Source organism: Engystomops pustulosus, chromosome 3 (genome assembly GCF_040894005.1).
Source record: "Engystomops pustulosus chromosome 3, aEngPut4.maternal, whole genome shotgun sequence".
Taxonomy (NCBI): Eukaryota; Metazoa; Chordata; class Amphibia; order Anura; family Leptodactylidae; genus Engystomops; species Engystomops pustulosus.
In genome coordinates this window covers 78,724,041-78,738,586 of record NC_092413.1, presented here as the reverse complement: position 1 = coordinate 78,738,586, position 14,546 = coordinate 78,724,041, and the positions used below count along the sequence as shown (strand labels likewise).

General features: G+C 44.8%; 1 protein-coding gene across 1 annotated transcript in view; it reads left to right on the top strand.

Annotated features, from left to right (window-relative positions):
* Nucleotides 1-11,145, top strand: part of LOC140122851 (protein unc-93 homolog A-like) — a 147,677-nt gene extending 136,532 nt beyond the window's left edge. The window contains exon 9 of the mRNA XM_072144097.1: nucleotides 11,011-11,145. Within this exon, the coding sequence (XP_072000198.1) occupies nucleotides 11,011-11,145 (135 nt within the window). The remainder of the gene's footprint in view (nucleotides 1-11,010) is intronic.
* The last annotated feature ends 3,401 nt before the right edge of the window (nucleotides 11,146-14,546 follow it).

The window sequence follows — 14,546 nt, the reverse complement described above, 5'->3', positions numbered from 1 at the left end:
AGCAGTCTTTGAGCGAGGCGACTACAAAGAGACTACTCTATGCGTCCAGCCATCCTAAGGTGCAGAAGCTGACCGCGCTCTAGTCGAAGTTGTTGATACTGCAGTCTCTACCTTTCCACGTCGTGGGCTCTGCACCCTTCAGAGAACTAATGGCTTGTGTCAAACCGAGGTAAAGCGTGCCAAGCCGCAATTTTTTTTCCAAAAAGGCAGTGCCAGCCTTTCACCAATATGTACAACAGAAAGTGGGCCAGTCCTCGAGCTTATCAGTTTCTTCCAAGGTGCACAGCAGCACGTTTAGCTGCAACTATGTTCAGGGCCAGTACATGTCCATTACAGCCCACTGGGTTAATGTGCTTCCCGCCCAGCCACACCAACAACTTCCACAAGAGACAGCGCTTTCTCCACCATGTTGTCAAACTGCTGCTCCTGCGCCAGTGTTCGCCTCCTTTTTCTCCTTCTCCACCACCACCTCAGCCTCCACAAATGTTGCTCCATCATGCCACATGTGCAGGGCACAGCGGTTTCACGCAGTTCTACACCTGATTTGCCTGGGCGAACGAAGTCACACAGGGGAGGGACTGCTCCACGTCATGCAACAAGAAATATATGTGTGGCTTTCCCCGTGACAACTAAAAATCGGAACCATAGTGACAGACAATGGGAGGAACATGGTGTCCGCGCTGCACCGAGGAGGGATGGTCCATGCGCCTTGCATGCCGCACGTGTTCAATCTGGTAGACAACAAGTTCTTGAAGTCTTACACCCATCTGCAAGACATTATAAAAATGGCCAGTACACTGTGCATGCACTTCAGCCATTCTAACAAAGCCAAGCACACCCTCCTCGAGTTGCAGCGTCAGAACGGCCTACCCCAACATAGTCTGATATGCAATGTTTCCACCCTTTGGAATTCCAGCCTCCATATCTTAGACCGCCTTTTGATGATGCAAGCGGACCGTAGTACTCCTCTGTGTAACATTGATGTCAGCCACTGGCAGCTCATGCGTGACACCTGCCGTTTGCTCAGGCCCTTTGAAGAGCCCACGTTATTTGTCAGTCGCCAGGACTGCAGGATGAATAACGTCATTCCACTGCTTCATGTCCTAGAACTTATGCTGCAAAATCTGTCTGGTCAGTGCACTGGAGAAGTGGAGACTACATCTCATGGCCACATGAGTCCGGTGGGGGCTGAACTGGAGGAGGATGAGGAGGAGGGCATTGGAGCACAGGCAGACTCTGGTGCAATTTGTGGTTTTTCCACTCAGGTGACAGAAGAGGAGGAGCAGGAGCATCTGGAGGAGGTATAAGACGAGCCAGATGACCCAGAAGCACCGTGGCAGTATACAGTGGATATGGAGGCGGGAGTCCCTCAGAGTCACTTGCGCAGGTGGCCAGCAGCAAGTTTTGCCTAACTAGTGAAAGCTGAATAGTTAACATCCGCCATAAGGATGACTTTTGACTCTCCACCCTCTTGAACCCTTGCTACCGATCAAAAATGGGTGACTTTTTCAGATGCCGAGAGGGAGAAACAACTGGCATACTATAGAGAAATACTGTGCACACAGTTGGCCGCTGTCTTTGTGAGCCATTGTCCATCCTCTGTCAGATCTGACTGGGGAATTCCTGGCAGTGATCCCTCGCGTACTACTGCCACGGCTGCTGTGGGGAGCTGGGGGGGGAGGGGTAGGAGCAGTAGCAGCTCCATCAGCAGCAGCGTAAGTCTGGATTTCTTATTGAGCAACTTCCTTCACCCGCCTAGTGAGGAGGGTAGCCGCCACGAGCAGCAGTAGTAGCAGGACATGGAACAGATCCTGCACCAGCAGGTGGTGGCCTAATTGGACAGCACTTTACCACCTTAGGTAGAGGATTCCATGGACTACTGGGCAGCCAAACTTGATGCGTGGCCGCAACTTGCGGAGTTTGCAGTAGAGAAGCTGTCCTGCCCAGCCAGTAGTATGGCTTCAGAGCGGCAGGGGCCATTGTTACCCCAAGGAGAACCCGCTTGTCCACCACTAATGTGGAGAGACTGACCTTTGTCAAGATGAATCAGGCTTGGATCGGCTAGGATTTCAACTCATCAATGCCTAATGCATCAGATTAGATCAGCCATAACACCTCCACCAAACGTTGAGAAATGAGTCGAGGTTCTAACTACCTGCCTCAGCCACTATTCTGATGCCGCCACCCGCCTGCTGCCAGTTGCTCCATCTGCCTCCTACCATCTTTACCAGGAACTGTAATGGTCCGCCACCTCCACACTATATCATGGTGCCACTCTGTGGGCTCCTGCTGCTGCTGCTGCCACCTTCACACTATATCATTGTGCCACTCTGTGGGCTCCTGCTACTGCTGCTTCTGACGTCACCTCCATGCTATATCATTGTGCCACCCTTTGTGCTCCTGCTGCTACTGATGCCACCTTCAAACTATATCATTGTGTCACTCTGCGGGCTCATGCTGCTGCTGCTACTGATGCCACCTCCACACTATATCAATGTGCCACCCTGCAGGCTCCTGCTGCTGCTGATGCCACCTCCACACTATATCATTGTGCCACTCTGCAAGCTCCTGCTGCTGCTGCTACTGATGCCACCTCCACTCTATATCATTGTGCCACCCTGCAGGCTCCTGCTGCTACTGATGCCACCTTCACACTATATCATTGTGCCTCTCTGCGAGCTCCTGCTGCTGCTGCTTCTGATGCCACCTTCACAATATATCATTGTGCCACTCTGTGGGCTCCTGTTGCTGCTGCTGATGCCACCTCCACACTATATCATTGTGCCACCCTGTGGGCTCCTGCTGCCACTGATGCCACCTTCACACTATATAATTGTGCCACTCTGCAGGCTCCTGCTGCTGATGTCACCTCTACACTATATCATTGTGCCACCCTGTGGGCTCCTGCTGCTACTGATGCCACCTTCACACTATATCATTGTGCCACTCTGTGGGCTCCTGCTGATGCCACCTCCACACTATATCATTGTGCCACCCTGCGGGCTCCTGCTGCTACTGATGCCTCCTTCACACTATATCATTGTGCCACTCTGCGGGCTCCTGCTGCTGCTGCTACTGATGCCACCTCCACACTATATCATTGTGCTAACCTGCGGGCTCCTGCTGCTACTGATGCCACCTTCACACTATCATTGTGCCCCTCTGCGGGCTCCTGCTGCTGCTGCTACTAATGCCACCTTCACACTATATCATTGTGCCACTCGCTGGGCTCCTGCTTCTGATGCCACCTCCACACCATATCATTGTGCCACCCTGCGGGCTCCTGCTGCTGCTGATGCTCATTCACACTATATTATTTTGCCACTCTGCAGGCTCCTGCTGATGCTGCTACTGATGCCACCTCCACACTATATAGTTGAGCCACTCTGCGGGCTCCTGCTTCTGCTGCTGATGCCACCATCACACTATATCATTGTTCCACGCTGTGGCTACCATGTTGCCACCACCTCCACACCTCTGACACCATGTTGCTGCTGCTGTTGGCGCCACCTTTGCAGTTCCTTTTTTGTCAAAGACCTGATATTTTCAGGAAAACTGTAATGTATAATGGATGTGGCGTCTCAAATCTACAAATTAAAATTTACCTTGAATTCTTCTAATTCAAATTAATTTCAAACTTCATTGTTCAATGTGGCCTCCTCTGCTGTGGGTTTTGTGGGCTCCTGCTGCTGCTGAAGCCACCTTCACATAATATCATTGTGCCACCCTGCGGGCTCCTGCTGATACTAATGCCACCTCCACACTATAGCATTGTTCCACTCTGTGGCTTTCCCTAATACTGCCACCATTTTGCTGACACCTGTGGGTTCCTGCTGCTGCTTCTTCTGCCACCACCTTCATACTCTTATCATTGTGCCACTTTGTGGCCTCCTGTTGCTGCTTCTGATGCCACTTCCACACTATATAATTTTGCCACTCTGTGGCTTTCCATGTTGCTGTCACCATATTGCTGCCAACTGTGGGCTCTTGCTGCTTCTGCCGCCACCTCCACACTCTTAACATTGTACCACTTTGTGGCCTCTTGTTGTTTCTGCCAAGATGTTGCTGCCACCTGTGGGCTCCTGTTGATGCCACCTTCACACTATATCATTGTGCCACTTTGTGGCCTACCATGTTTCTGCCACCTCCATTATTTGTGATTGTGCCACTCTGCAGCCTACTCATGCTTCTGCCAACTGCTGTCTCCCAGGAAAACCCTGTGATTTCCATAATGCTGTTTTCACCCTCCACCACTTTATGACGTTGCCACTATTTGGTTTTCCCCTTCATTTCATCTGTCAGAAGGATGAAAAGCTTCAGGATTGATAGCCAAAACAGGAGTCGATACAGAACACACAGGACATGCAAGTATCCCATTTACTGCTCATCTCTGTTCTGGATCAACTCCTGTTTGTTTTTGGCTTTAGCAATACTGATGGATTATTGACCGATTGAAAGAGGACACTGACGGGTGAAAAGCAGGGCAAAATGATCAGTGACGTCAATGCAAAATTACTGCGACACCCTCTCGACTCTTTTGGGGGGGTTCTACATGTATCCGCGTTTAACTGAACAGGTTCTGTCATAATCTATGGAATTATCTGCTGTCAATGTAAAAAGAGTGATATAGTGGGATCTTGGCCCTCAGCTTGGTCCTTTGGAGCTGGCACAGACATTACCTTGTCAGGCTGCGTTACCGCTTCACTTATTTGGTGAAGTTGGCCTATGTAAGTGCACATGGAAGTGAAGAGTGAAGCGATTCTAAGAGCGGTGGCTTTCATGTGCGTGTCATATAAAACACAGCATTGTTTGAAGACCAAACCATGCTCCCTATGCATATTTAAGCATGGCACAACATTCTACAACACCCAACAGGCTCACTGCAGCCAGAAAATACCTGTTTTTAACGTGATTTGTTATGATTCGATTTGGGTCGAATCAAATTTTTCCCAAAAATTTGGTGAATCAGGACGAACCAAATTTTAACAAATTCGCCCATCTCTAAATATGACTATTTACATATTAAAAGGGTTGGAAGTATTGATTTTTTTTACAATCAAAAATAATCATTGCAAATATCTCAAAAATGTTAATTTTTGGTAGAAAAATATGACCACTGTTTATGATTTTATACATCTATTTTCTTTCATAGCAATTAGCAATTTAATATGTGCAATCTATTAAAATACTTTTGTAACTTAAGGCTCAGCCCCATTTTTGGTATTCTGACTTGTATCGCTTTATATGGTTATAACTTTTGAACACTGTTACTTCTCAAAACGATGCTGAGATTTTCCTCACAAGCTGAACTTCATTTAAGTGGTAAATGTTGGCTGATAAGTTTTGCATTTATTTACAAAAAAAAAATTAAAAATGATTAATGTTTTAAAAAAATTGCCATTTTCGAAATCATTGCGTTTACAGGCAGATAGATTTAACATTTATATAAGTTGCTAAATAACATTTCCCATATGTCTATTTTACATTTTCATAATTTTTGAAATGTCTGGATAATTTATTTTGATGTCACGCAGCTTACATATTGAATATCGATTTTCCGTATTTTCAGAATTGACTATTTTGGGGATAAATACTGTTTTGAATGAAATTTTAGATATTTAACATCAAGAAACCTTCTATATAATCAACACCTTTTCATATCTTAATCTATCAGAAACATTTTTTAGGAAGATTGTTAACCCCTTGAGATCTTTATGGTAATTAAATTAAACTGGTGGCGAAATTTAGAATGGTCAAATTTGGTTGGTTATATGTTCATTTAGCCCTAAAGTTTACACATTTCGAAAAGATAAAAAGAGAAAACCCATCTTAAAATTTGTTCTACAATTTCTCCAGAGTACAGAGACCCCCCACATGTGACCGTTATTTTATTTATGGGTGGACAGCGAGATGCAGAAGGGAAGGAGTGTCCTGCAGCTGCCAGGATTTTAGTTCTCATTGGCTCCTTTTGTAGGCTATAAAATTTTAGCTTTTCCATTATTGGGGATATGTGATGACAATTTTTTTGTGGGATGAGATCCTTTTTCCAGTGTTACCATTTTGGGGTTGGTATCCCCTATTGTTTAATACTTAGGAACTTTTTTTGAGGGAAGGAGTTGAAAAGCATCAATTCTGTACTGGATTTTTTACTTTTTCTTTTTTTGGAGTTCACCGTATAGCATAATAATCATGTTATCTTTATCCAATGGATCACTACGTTTACAGGGATACCATACTTGAATATTTTTTCTTACGTTTTTACCAAATAAAACCCTAATGTGGGAAAAAATCTATCATTTTTGCATTGCCGTCTTCCAAGTGGCATAACATTTTTACTTTTTTGGCAACAGAGCTGGTTGATGGTTAGTTTTTTTGTGGGACATGTTGTACTTTGCAACAGTATCATTCTGGAGTACATATTTTTTTATCACTATAAATTGCATTTTTGGTGGGATTAAATAGGTAAAAATCATAATTTTTGGTGGGTTTTTAAAAGTTTTTTTTAACTGCGTTTATCGTGCAGGTTCAATAATTATTTACTTTTATTCTACGAGTTGCTATGGAGTTTTTATTGATTTCTTACTAGTTCCACCATGGGACATGAACAAGCAATCATCTGATTGCTTGTTCATGATAATACTCTGCAATACTGATGTGCATAGGCTGACACTGTGCCTTTAAGATGACATCATAGACGCCATTCTACAGGCACTGTCGGCAGGTAGGCCTGGGGTCCTGATCGAACCTCAGGGCTCCGAAGACAGTGCATGGGGTGGGATGGCAGTTGAAATGACGCGTTAGCTATGACAGCAGCATTTAACGGGTTAAACACCCACGATCAGAACCCACTCCGACCGCGGATGTTACATTGGGGTGTTGGCTGTCAGATGTTGAGCTGAATCAGGTCTGCTGGACAGAGCTAGTGGACAGAAATCTGAGTTCTTTGTTGTAACAAGCCACGCATCTGCGTAACTATTGTCAGATTTCTGTCCACTTGAAGTAAACATAGGTTTTTATAGAATTTTTCATCATACAAAAAATAACAATTTGCTAAAATGAGAATACCCGTTTAAGTGTTTTGAAGCAATTTCTGATTATTATTTTTATTTCAGAAATTGACAGTAGCGTCTGTCGTCAAGTTAACATTATTCATTGCTATCATTTTGGAGACTGTAAGACTTTATGTTTTTATTCTAATTTCTATATGTTGCAAAATGCAAAAAAAGTGGTAATTTGTACAGTTAGGGGTTAATTTTAGGCACACGGTTTATTTCCGAGAATAATCATTTTTATGTTTTGATAGATCAAGCATTTTTTGACTTGGTCATACTAACATGTTTATGATTCATGATTTTATAAATTTTTTATATCAGCTCTAGGGAAATGGGCAGATTTGAACTGCCTCCAGCAGTTGGTTGCAGATCAGGCTTGAATGAGAAACGTGGGAGTTCATAGCAACTAATCAACGGGGGGAGGTGTGACAAACTAATCCAAGATGTCAGAAGCATTGCCAAAGGCATATAAATGGTTTACACTCTCAATCTGTGTTTTCTGCAATATGCCCCTTGAGCCCTCTTTATACACCCTGTCCAATGCCTTGACAAAATAGTACATCACGTGTCAAGAAGGGATTAAACTTTGTAATATGTTTTTTTAAAGAAAAATACTTATCCGTCTTATATTTTTTAATCTGTCGTGTCCTGCAGTGAACAGTGTTTCTGAAAGCAGATAAAAAATGGAGACTAACATTTACCTTATCTGCACAAGTTGCGGATTGCTTGTGGATTTGCCACACCGAATTTCCACACAGCTTATTTGCAGTGCAATACAGTTGTATTGTAGTGTATTTGATTGATGGCATTTCACTTTTGCTGCAGAAATCAACGTTTTTCTATACAAAGGTTGAGCACTGGACAGAATCACAACAGGATCTACAACAAGCCGATTTTAGTAAATTATGCAGCCATTCTACACTGTGTGTAGATATCCATACGGATCTGAGGAATATTTAATATTACTGCTCTGTATGAAGTTTATAGAATAAAGTGACTATAAAGCGATACTATCTGCTGAAAGTGTGAGTACAGAGGGAAAGCTGGTTTACAAATTGTGATAAATGCAAAAGGAAAAAGAGAAAAAAATGGATTAAAGAAAATGTAATATTATCACCTGTACTACTGATTTTTGCTGACATTTCAAATTGTACTTCCAAGTGACGGTATTGAATATTCCATGTGTCCTGGGAAGCTGGAAAAAAAATCCAAATGTGGTGAAACTGTTGAAAAAAACTAGTACTCTTGTTGACTTTGTGAGTCATCTTTATACATTCTTAACAGACCCATGACAGACATGTACGTCAAGGAGCGTTCATGTGTAAAATAAACAGTTGGGAGTCTGTTCCTTCTGGAATAGATATACTGTACTGGTTTGGCTTAACCCCTTAAGGACGCAGCCTGTTTGCAGGTTAAGGCTCGCAACTTTTTTTTTAAATTTGACCTGCGTCTCTTTATATGGTTATAACTTTTGAACACTGTTACTTATCAAAGCGATTCTGAGATTGTTTTTTCCCCACATGTTGTACTTCATTTTAGTGGTAAATTTTGGCTGATACGTTTTGCGTTTATTTACAAAAAAAAGAAAAAAATGATGAATTTTTAGAAAAATTTGCCATTTTCGAAATTCAAAATCACCGCGTTTTCAGGCAGATAAATTTACCACCTAAATAACTTGCAGAATAACATTTCCCATTTGTCTACTTTACATTTTCATAATTTTTGAAATGTTTGGATAATTTATTTTGACGTCACGCGGCCTACAAATCGAATAGCGATTTTCCGTATTTTCGGAATTGACTATTTTGGGGATAAATACTGTTTGAAATCAAATTTTACATATGTAGCAACAAAACCCCCTATATAACCAACCCATTTTCAAATCTGCACCCCTCAAGCTATCAGAAACAGCATTTACAAAGATTGTTAACCCCTTGAGATCTTCATAGTAATTGAATCAAAATGGCGGTGAAATTTAGAATGGTCAAATTTTGTCGGTTATACGTTCATCTAGCCCTAAAATTTACACATTTCCAAAAGATAAAAAGAGAAAACTCACCATAAAATTTGTTCTACAATTTCTCCTGAGTGCAGCGACCCCCCACATGTGGACATTACTTGTGTTATGGGGGCACAGCAAGGCGCAGAAGGGAAGGAGCACCCTGCAGCTGCCAGGATTTTAGTTTTCTGGTTGCCCCCTTTTGAAGGCTATAACATTTTCGCTTTTCCGTTATTTGGGCCATGTGACAGCATTTTTTTTGCGGGACGAGATGCTTTTTCCAGTGTTACCATTTTGGGGTTGGTATCACCTATTGTTGAAAATTTTGGAACTTTTTTTGAGGTCATGAGTAGAAAAGCATCAATTCTGTACTGGATTTTTTACTTTTTTTTTTTTTTTGTGTTCACCGTATAGCCTAATAATCCTGTTATCTTTATTCTATGGGTCGATACGATTACGGGGATACCAGACATGAATATTTTTTCTTATGTTTTACTAAATTTGCCAAATAAAACCCTAATGTGGGGAAAAATCTATCATTTTTGCATCGCCGTCTTCCAAGTGGCATAACATTGTTACGTTTTTGGCTACAGAGCTGATTGATGGCTTGTTTTTTGCGGGACATGTTGTTCTTTGCAAAAATATCATTCTGGAGTACATATGTTTTGTTGATCACTTTTTATTGCATTTTTAGTGGGATATAATAGGTAAAAATCATAATTTTTGGCAGTTTTTTAACGTTTTTTTTTACGGCGTTCATCATATGGGTTCAATAGTTATTTAGTTTTATTCTATGGATTGTTACGGACGCGGTGATACTATATATGTGGGGTTTGTGTTATGATTTAGACTTTTTTGAGTGTTATATGTCTCTTTATATGTTTTGGGGCTTAGGGGCATTTTTAGTGATTTATAAAGTAATTTTTTATTGAAAAACATTTTTTTTTACATTTTTTTACATGATCCACCATGGGATATGAACAAGCAATCATCTGATTGCTTGTTCTTGATAATACTCTGCAATACTAATGTATTGCAGGGTATTATCAGTGCCAGCCTATGCAGATGCATAGGCTGACACTTTGCCTTTAAGATGACGTCACAGGCGCCATCTTAAAGGTAAACCCTCCAGGCTTCTCTGGGGTCCCGATCGGACCCCAGAGGTGCCAAAACAGCGATCGGCCCCCCCGAAAACGGTGCGGGGGGGCCGATCGTGGGGTAAAGACCCCCAGAAGGCATGTTAAATGCCGCGGTCGCGTTGACCGCGGCATTTAACGGGTTAAACACCCGCGATCGGAGCCCACTCCGACCGCGGGTGTTAGCCGGGGATGTCAACGGTAGATTACCATTGAAATCCCGCGGCTAACGATGCCAGTTCGGCTGCTATACAGCGCTGAACCGGCATCGTCTCTGCGCAGTAGCTGTACTGCGCTGAGCGCTATTCGCGGGACTCAGCGCAGTACAGCTACGGCGCAGAGCGCTAAGGGGTTAATCATACATCATGTTTTTAACCTCTAGTAGGTCATACTTGGTGTTAAGGGGGCTGCCTTTCAAGGTAGCAAAAGGAGGCAATTTTTTTCCATTTAACACGTTGGAAATGTATTTGCATACTTCCCAGAATTCCCTAGTGGAGGATCTATGGCTTTAAGTCTCCACATGCCTTTAAGGTGTCCTTAATTGGCAATGTCTCTGTAAGAAGAACACCTACTGTCTGACCCTAGTCAATAGCCTCTCACACAGCCAAACCAGTTCCCTGCGCTGTACTGAGGAGACACAACCAGGTTTAAAACAGTACTTTGCGCAGCGGCAGTACAGTAGCTCACAAGGTTTATCCGAGGCGTGATCATTGCTAGTTGTGCAGATTAAGCTTAGTTCTCGATTCACCTGAAGAGAAATGAAGATGCTTTTTGAGAAGAACTCATTTGGGAAGGTTTGCATAACTCTGCCCCTTCTTGCAAGCCTGCCTGGAAGATCTTTCACACCTCCGGAGGAATCCTGAAAGAAGCCATGGCCTCTTCAAGCAAAGCCATCGGAACAAAGAAACTGAAGAAGACGCAGCACACCCTGGAAAAGAAGATCGAAGAGGAACCCTAGGTCCCAGCAGCTGCTTCAACCCCTAAAACCTCCTCCAACCCAGAACCCTCCAAGCTCCCACCATACATGGGGGACATGGTGGCGCTGCGACTGAAGTAGGTAGACGGAAGGGTGCCGGACATAACAAAAGAAGGGTACTGCAATTAAATGCTGCTGGACCAGGGGATCCAAGCCTCAGACAGCTTCGGAATCCAGGCCATGGTTACCAGGCTCTTCTTCATGACATTCATCTTGGTGAGCGTCTGTAGAAGATATCGGGAAACTATCAAAGTGGCGGCCCTGTACTCTCCCTTCTCCAACTTTGTTGGCAACTGCTTGCTGTAAAGGTAAGAGAGGAAGATCACGGTGTCCATGTGGAACTTGCGGACCCCCGGCTGTGACATCAACACTTTTCTCAAGAGGTTCGACATACTGGTGAAGGAGCCCACGAAACTCCTGAACTGCTACGGCCTCTGGATGGGTAAGTGGTCGGCGACTGTCCGGCTCACCCCGGACCCGGAAGGCAGAAACGGACTCAAGCACCTGCTCTAGTCGTTTACGCTGGGGAACTCCTATGGCCTGATTTACTACCCGGACATGCTGCAGACCTGCCAGAAATGTGGCAAAGAAGGGCACGTGATGAAGGCCTGCAAGGAGGAAGCATCAAAAATTGCCAGGTGACAGGACACATTTCTAAGGATTGCCCAAGAAGAACCACATGTAACCTTTGCAGCCTAGCTAGACATCTCTACACTTACATGTCTATAGCAGTGGTTGGCTGGCCTGATCAGGAGACCCTGGAATATACTAGCCCCTGCCCACGCTGCTCGGATCATTCTCTGTCTGGATACCGTTAGGGAGAGAGCTGCTGCTGGTCAGGGATAGCGTTAGGGTGTTCTATTAGAATAGTGTTAGGCAGGAGCGATTCTACAAGAACCCAACAGCCCTTCTTAGGGCTACAATAACGTTATATTTTATTTTTTTTTTATTTGCTTGTGGCTGGGCTTGCTGGCACTAGTAGTGCAGCTAGTACCATATTGTAACGAATTTGCAGGGAGACTTGGGAACGTTATATTTAGCTCTTAGTGACACACATATCCATCTCAAACACCTAAGTGGGACAATTTATTAGGGGTTTGATTGAATTAGGCACAGTCTATTTTTTTTCAAAACTGAAAGTCACAGGCACAGCACAAAATCCTGTGTGCTGTGCTGTCAGTGTAGGTTAGAAACTAGCCATAGCAATCATCATCTTCTGTGGTTGCTGTGTGATTTCTTCTGCACGTTTTATTCTATAAAAAATACACAAAAAATAAAAAAATTTAAAAAACAAAAAAACACAAAAAATAAAAAAACAAAAGATAAAAAAAAACACAAAAACATTTACAGTTTATATTTCTGTTTTGTCTATATAATAGACTTTAATTCTGAAAATGTTGAACCCGAGGGCTAGGGGTAGAGGACAAGGGTGTGGGCGTCCAACTACTGCAGGGGTCCTGGGCAGGGTGAGACACCACCTGCTGATGAGGGAGCAGGGGAACGCCACAGAGCTACACTTCCTAGCTTCATGTCTCAAGTTACTGGGACTCGTGGTAGAGCACTGTTGAGGCCAGAACAGTGCGAACAGGTGATGTCGTGGATTGTGGACAGTGCTACTAGCCATTTGTCCACCAGTCAGTCTTCCACGCAGTCCACCTATGTTACCCAAGTGAGCACTCTTCCAGCTCCTCCACCTCAACCTCCTTCCCCCTAGTCTGCCCCCTCCCAGGAAAATTTGGCATTTGAACCGGCATACTCTGAGGAACTGTTTTCTGGACCCTTCCCAGAGTCACAAACCACTTGTCCGGTTGCTGATGAGCTCTTTCCCGATGCCAAGGTTTTCCACCGGTCCCAGTCTGTGGGTCATGATGACCTTCTTGACATAGTGGAAGAAGTGTGTAAAGAGGTGTCGGACGATGAGGAGACACGGTTGTCAGACAGTGGTGAAGTTATTGTCAGGGCAGGAAGTTCGGGGGGGGGGGGGCAGACTGAGGGATCGGAGGATGATGAGGTGACAGACCCAAGCTGGGTTCATAGGCCGGGTGAACACAGTGCTTCTGAGATGGAGGTGAGTCCTATACCAGAAAAGGTTGGAAGAGGCAGTGGTGGGGCCAGTCGGAGAGGCAGGGCCAGAGCTGGTGCATCAGCACCAAATGTTTCACATAATGAAGCTTCCATGGCGAGGGCTAGATTTTCTGAAGTCTGGAGGTTCTTTAAAGAAACACCAGATGACCGACGGACTGTGGTGTGCAACCTGTGCCACACAGGATCAGCAGAGCTGCCACCACTACTAACTTAACCACCACCAGTATGCGCAGGCATATGAATGCTAAATACCCCACTCAATGGAACCAAGGCCGTTCACCTCCGGCCGGGTCCACCACTGCTCCTTCCCCTGTGTCATTTGCTGCCTCTGCTAGTCATATACTGCTGACGCCAAGGATTGCGGGGCCTACCTCGGTCAAGGTCTCTCAGGCCTACTATGCCTCCTCCTCCTCCCACCCCTCCTCCACCTCCTCCTCCGATTTACCATTTGTGGACATGGCGCCATCAGTCGGTAGCTCTAGGCACAGCAGCAGTGCCATCGCTAAGCGACGGCAGGCGGTGCTCAAACTGCTGAGCCTAGGCGATAAAATGCACGCCACCCAAGAGCTATTACAGGGCATCATGGCGCACACTGATCTGTGCCTGGCACTGCTGAACCTGAAGCCAGGCATGGTTGTGTGTGACAACAGCCGTAACCTGGTGGCGGCTCTGCAACTCAGCAGACTGACACATGTGCCATGCCTGGCTCATGTGTTAAATCTCATAGTTCAGCGGTTCTTGAAGACATACCCAATCTGTCTGATTTGCTCACGAAGGTGCGCCGCATCTGTGCGCATTTCAGGAAGTCCAGCACAGATGCTGCCACTCTCAGGGCAGCGCAGCGCCGCCTCCAACTGCCCGCTCACCGACTGTTGTGCGACGTGCCCACGAGGTGGAATTCAACACTGACCATGTTATCCAGAGTTTACCAGCAGCGCCGAGCGATTGTAGACTGCCAGATGTCAACTTCCACCAGAACTGGTAGTCAGGTCGGTCAGCTTCCTCAATTCTACATTGAGGAGTGGACGTGGATGTCTGATATCTGTCAGGTGCTGAGTAACTTTGAGGAGTCAACACAGATGGTCAGTGGCGATGCCGCCATCATCAGCCTCACCATCCCGCTGCTTGGCCTGTTGAAAAACTCTCTGGTCAGCATGAAGTCAGAAGCTTTGTGCTTGTCAAAAGAGACTGGGGAAGAAGCACCCTCAGGTCTGTTTCTCAGCGCGTATTGGAGGTGGTGGAGGAGGATGAGGAGGAAGAGGAGGAGAATGTTGTTGAGACAGAAGAGGGGAGCATTG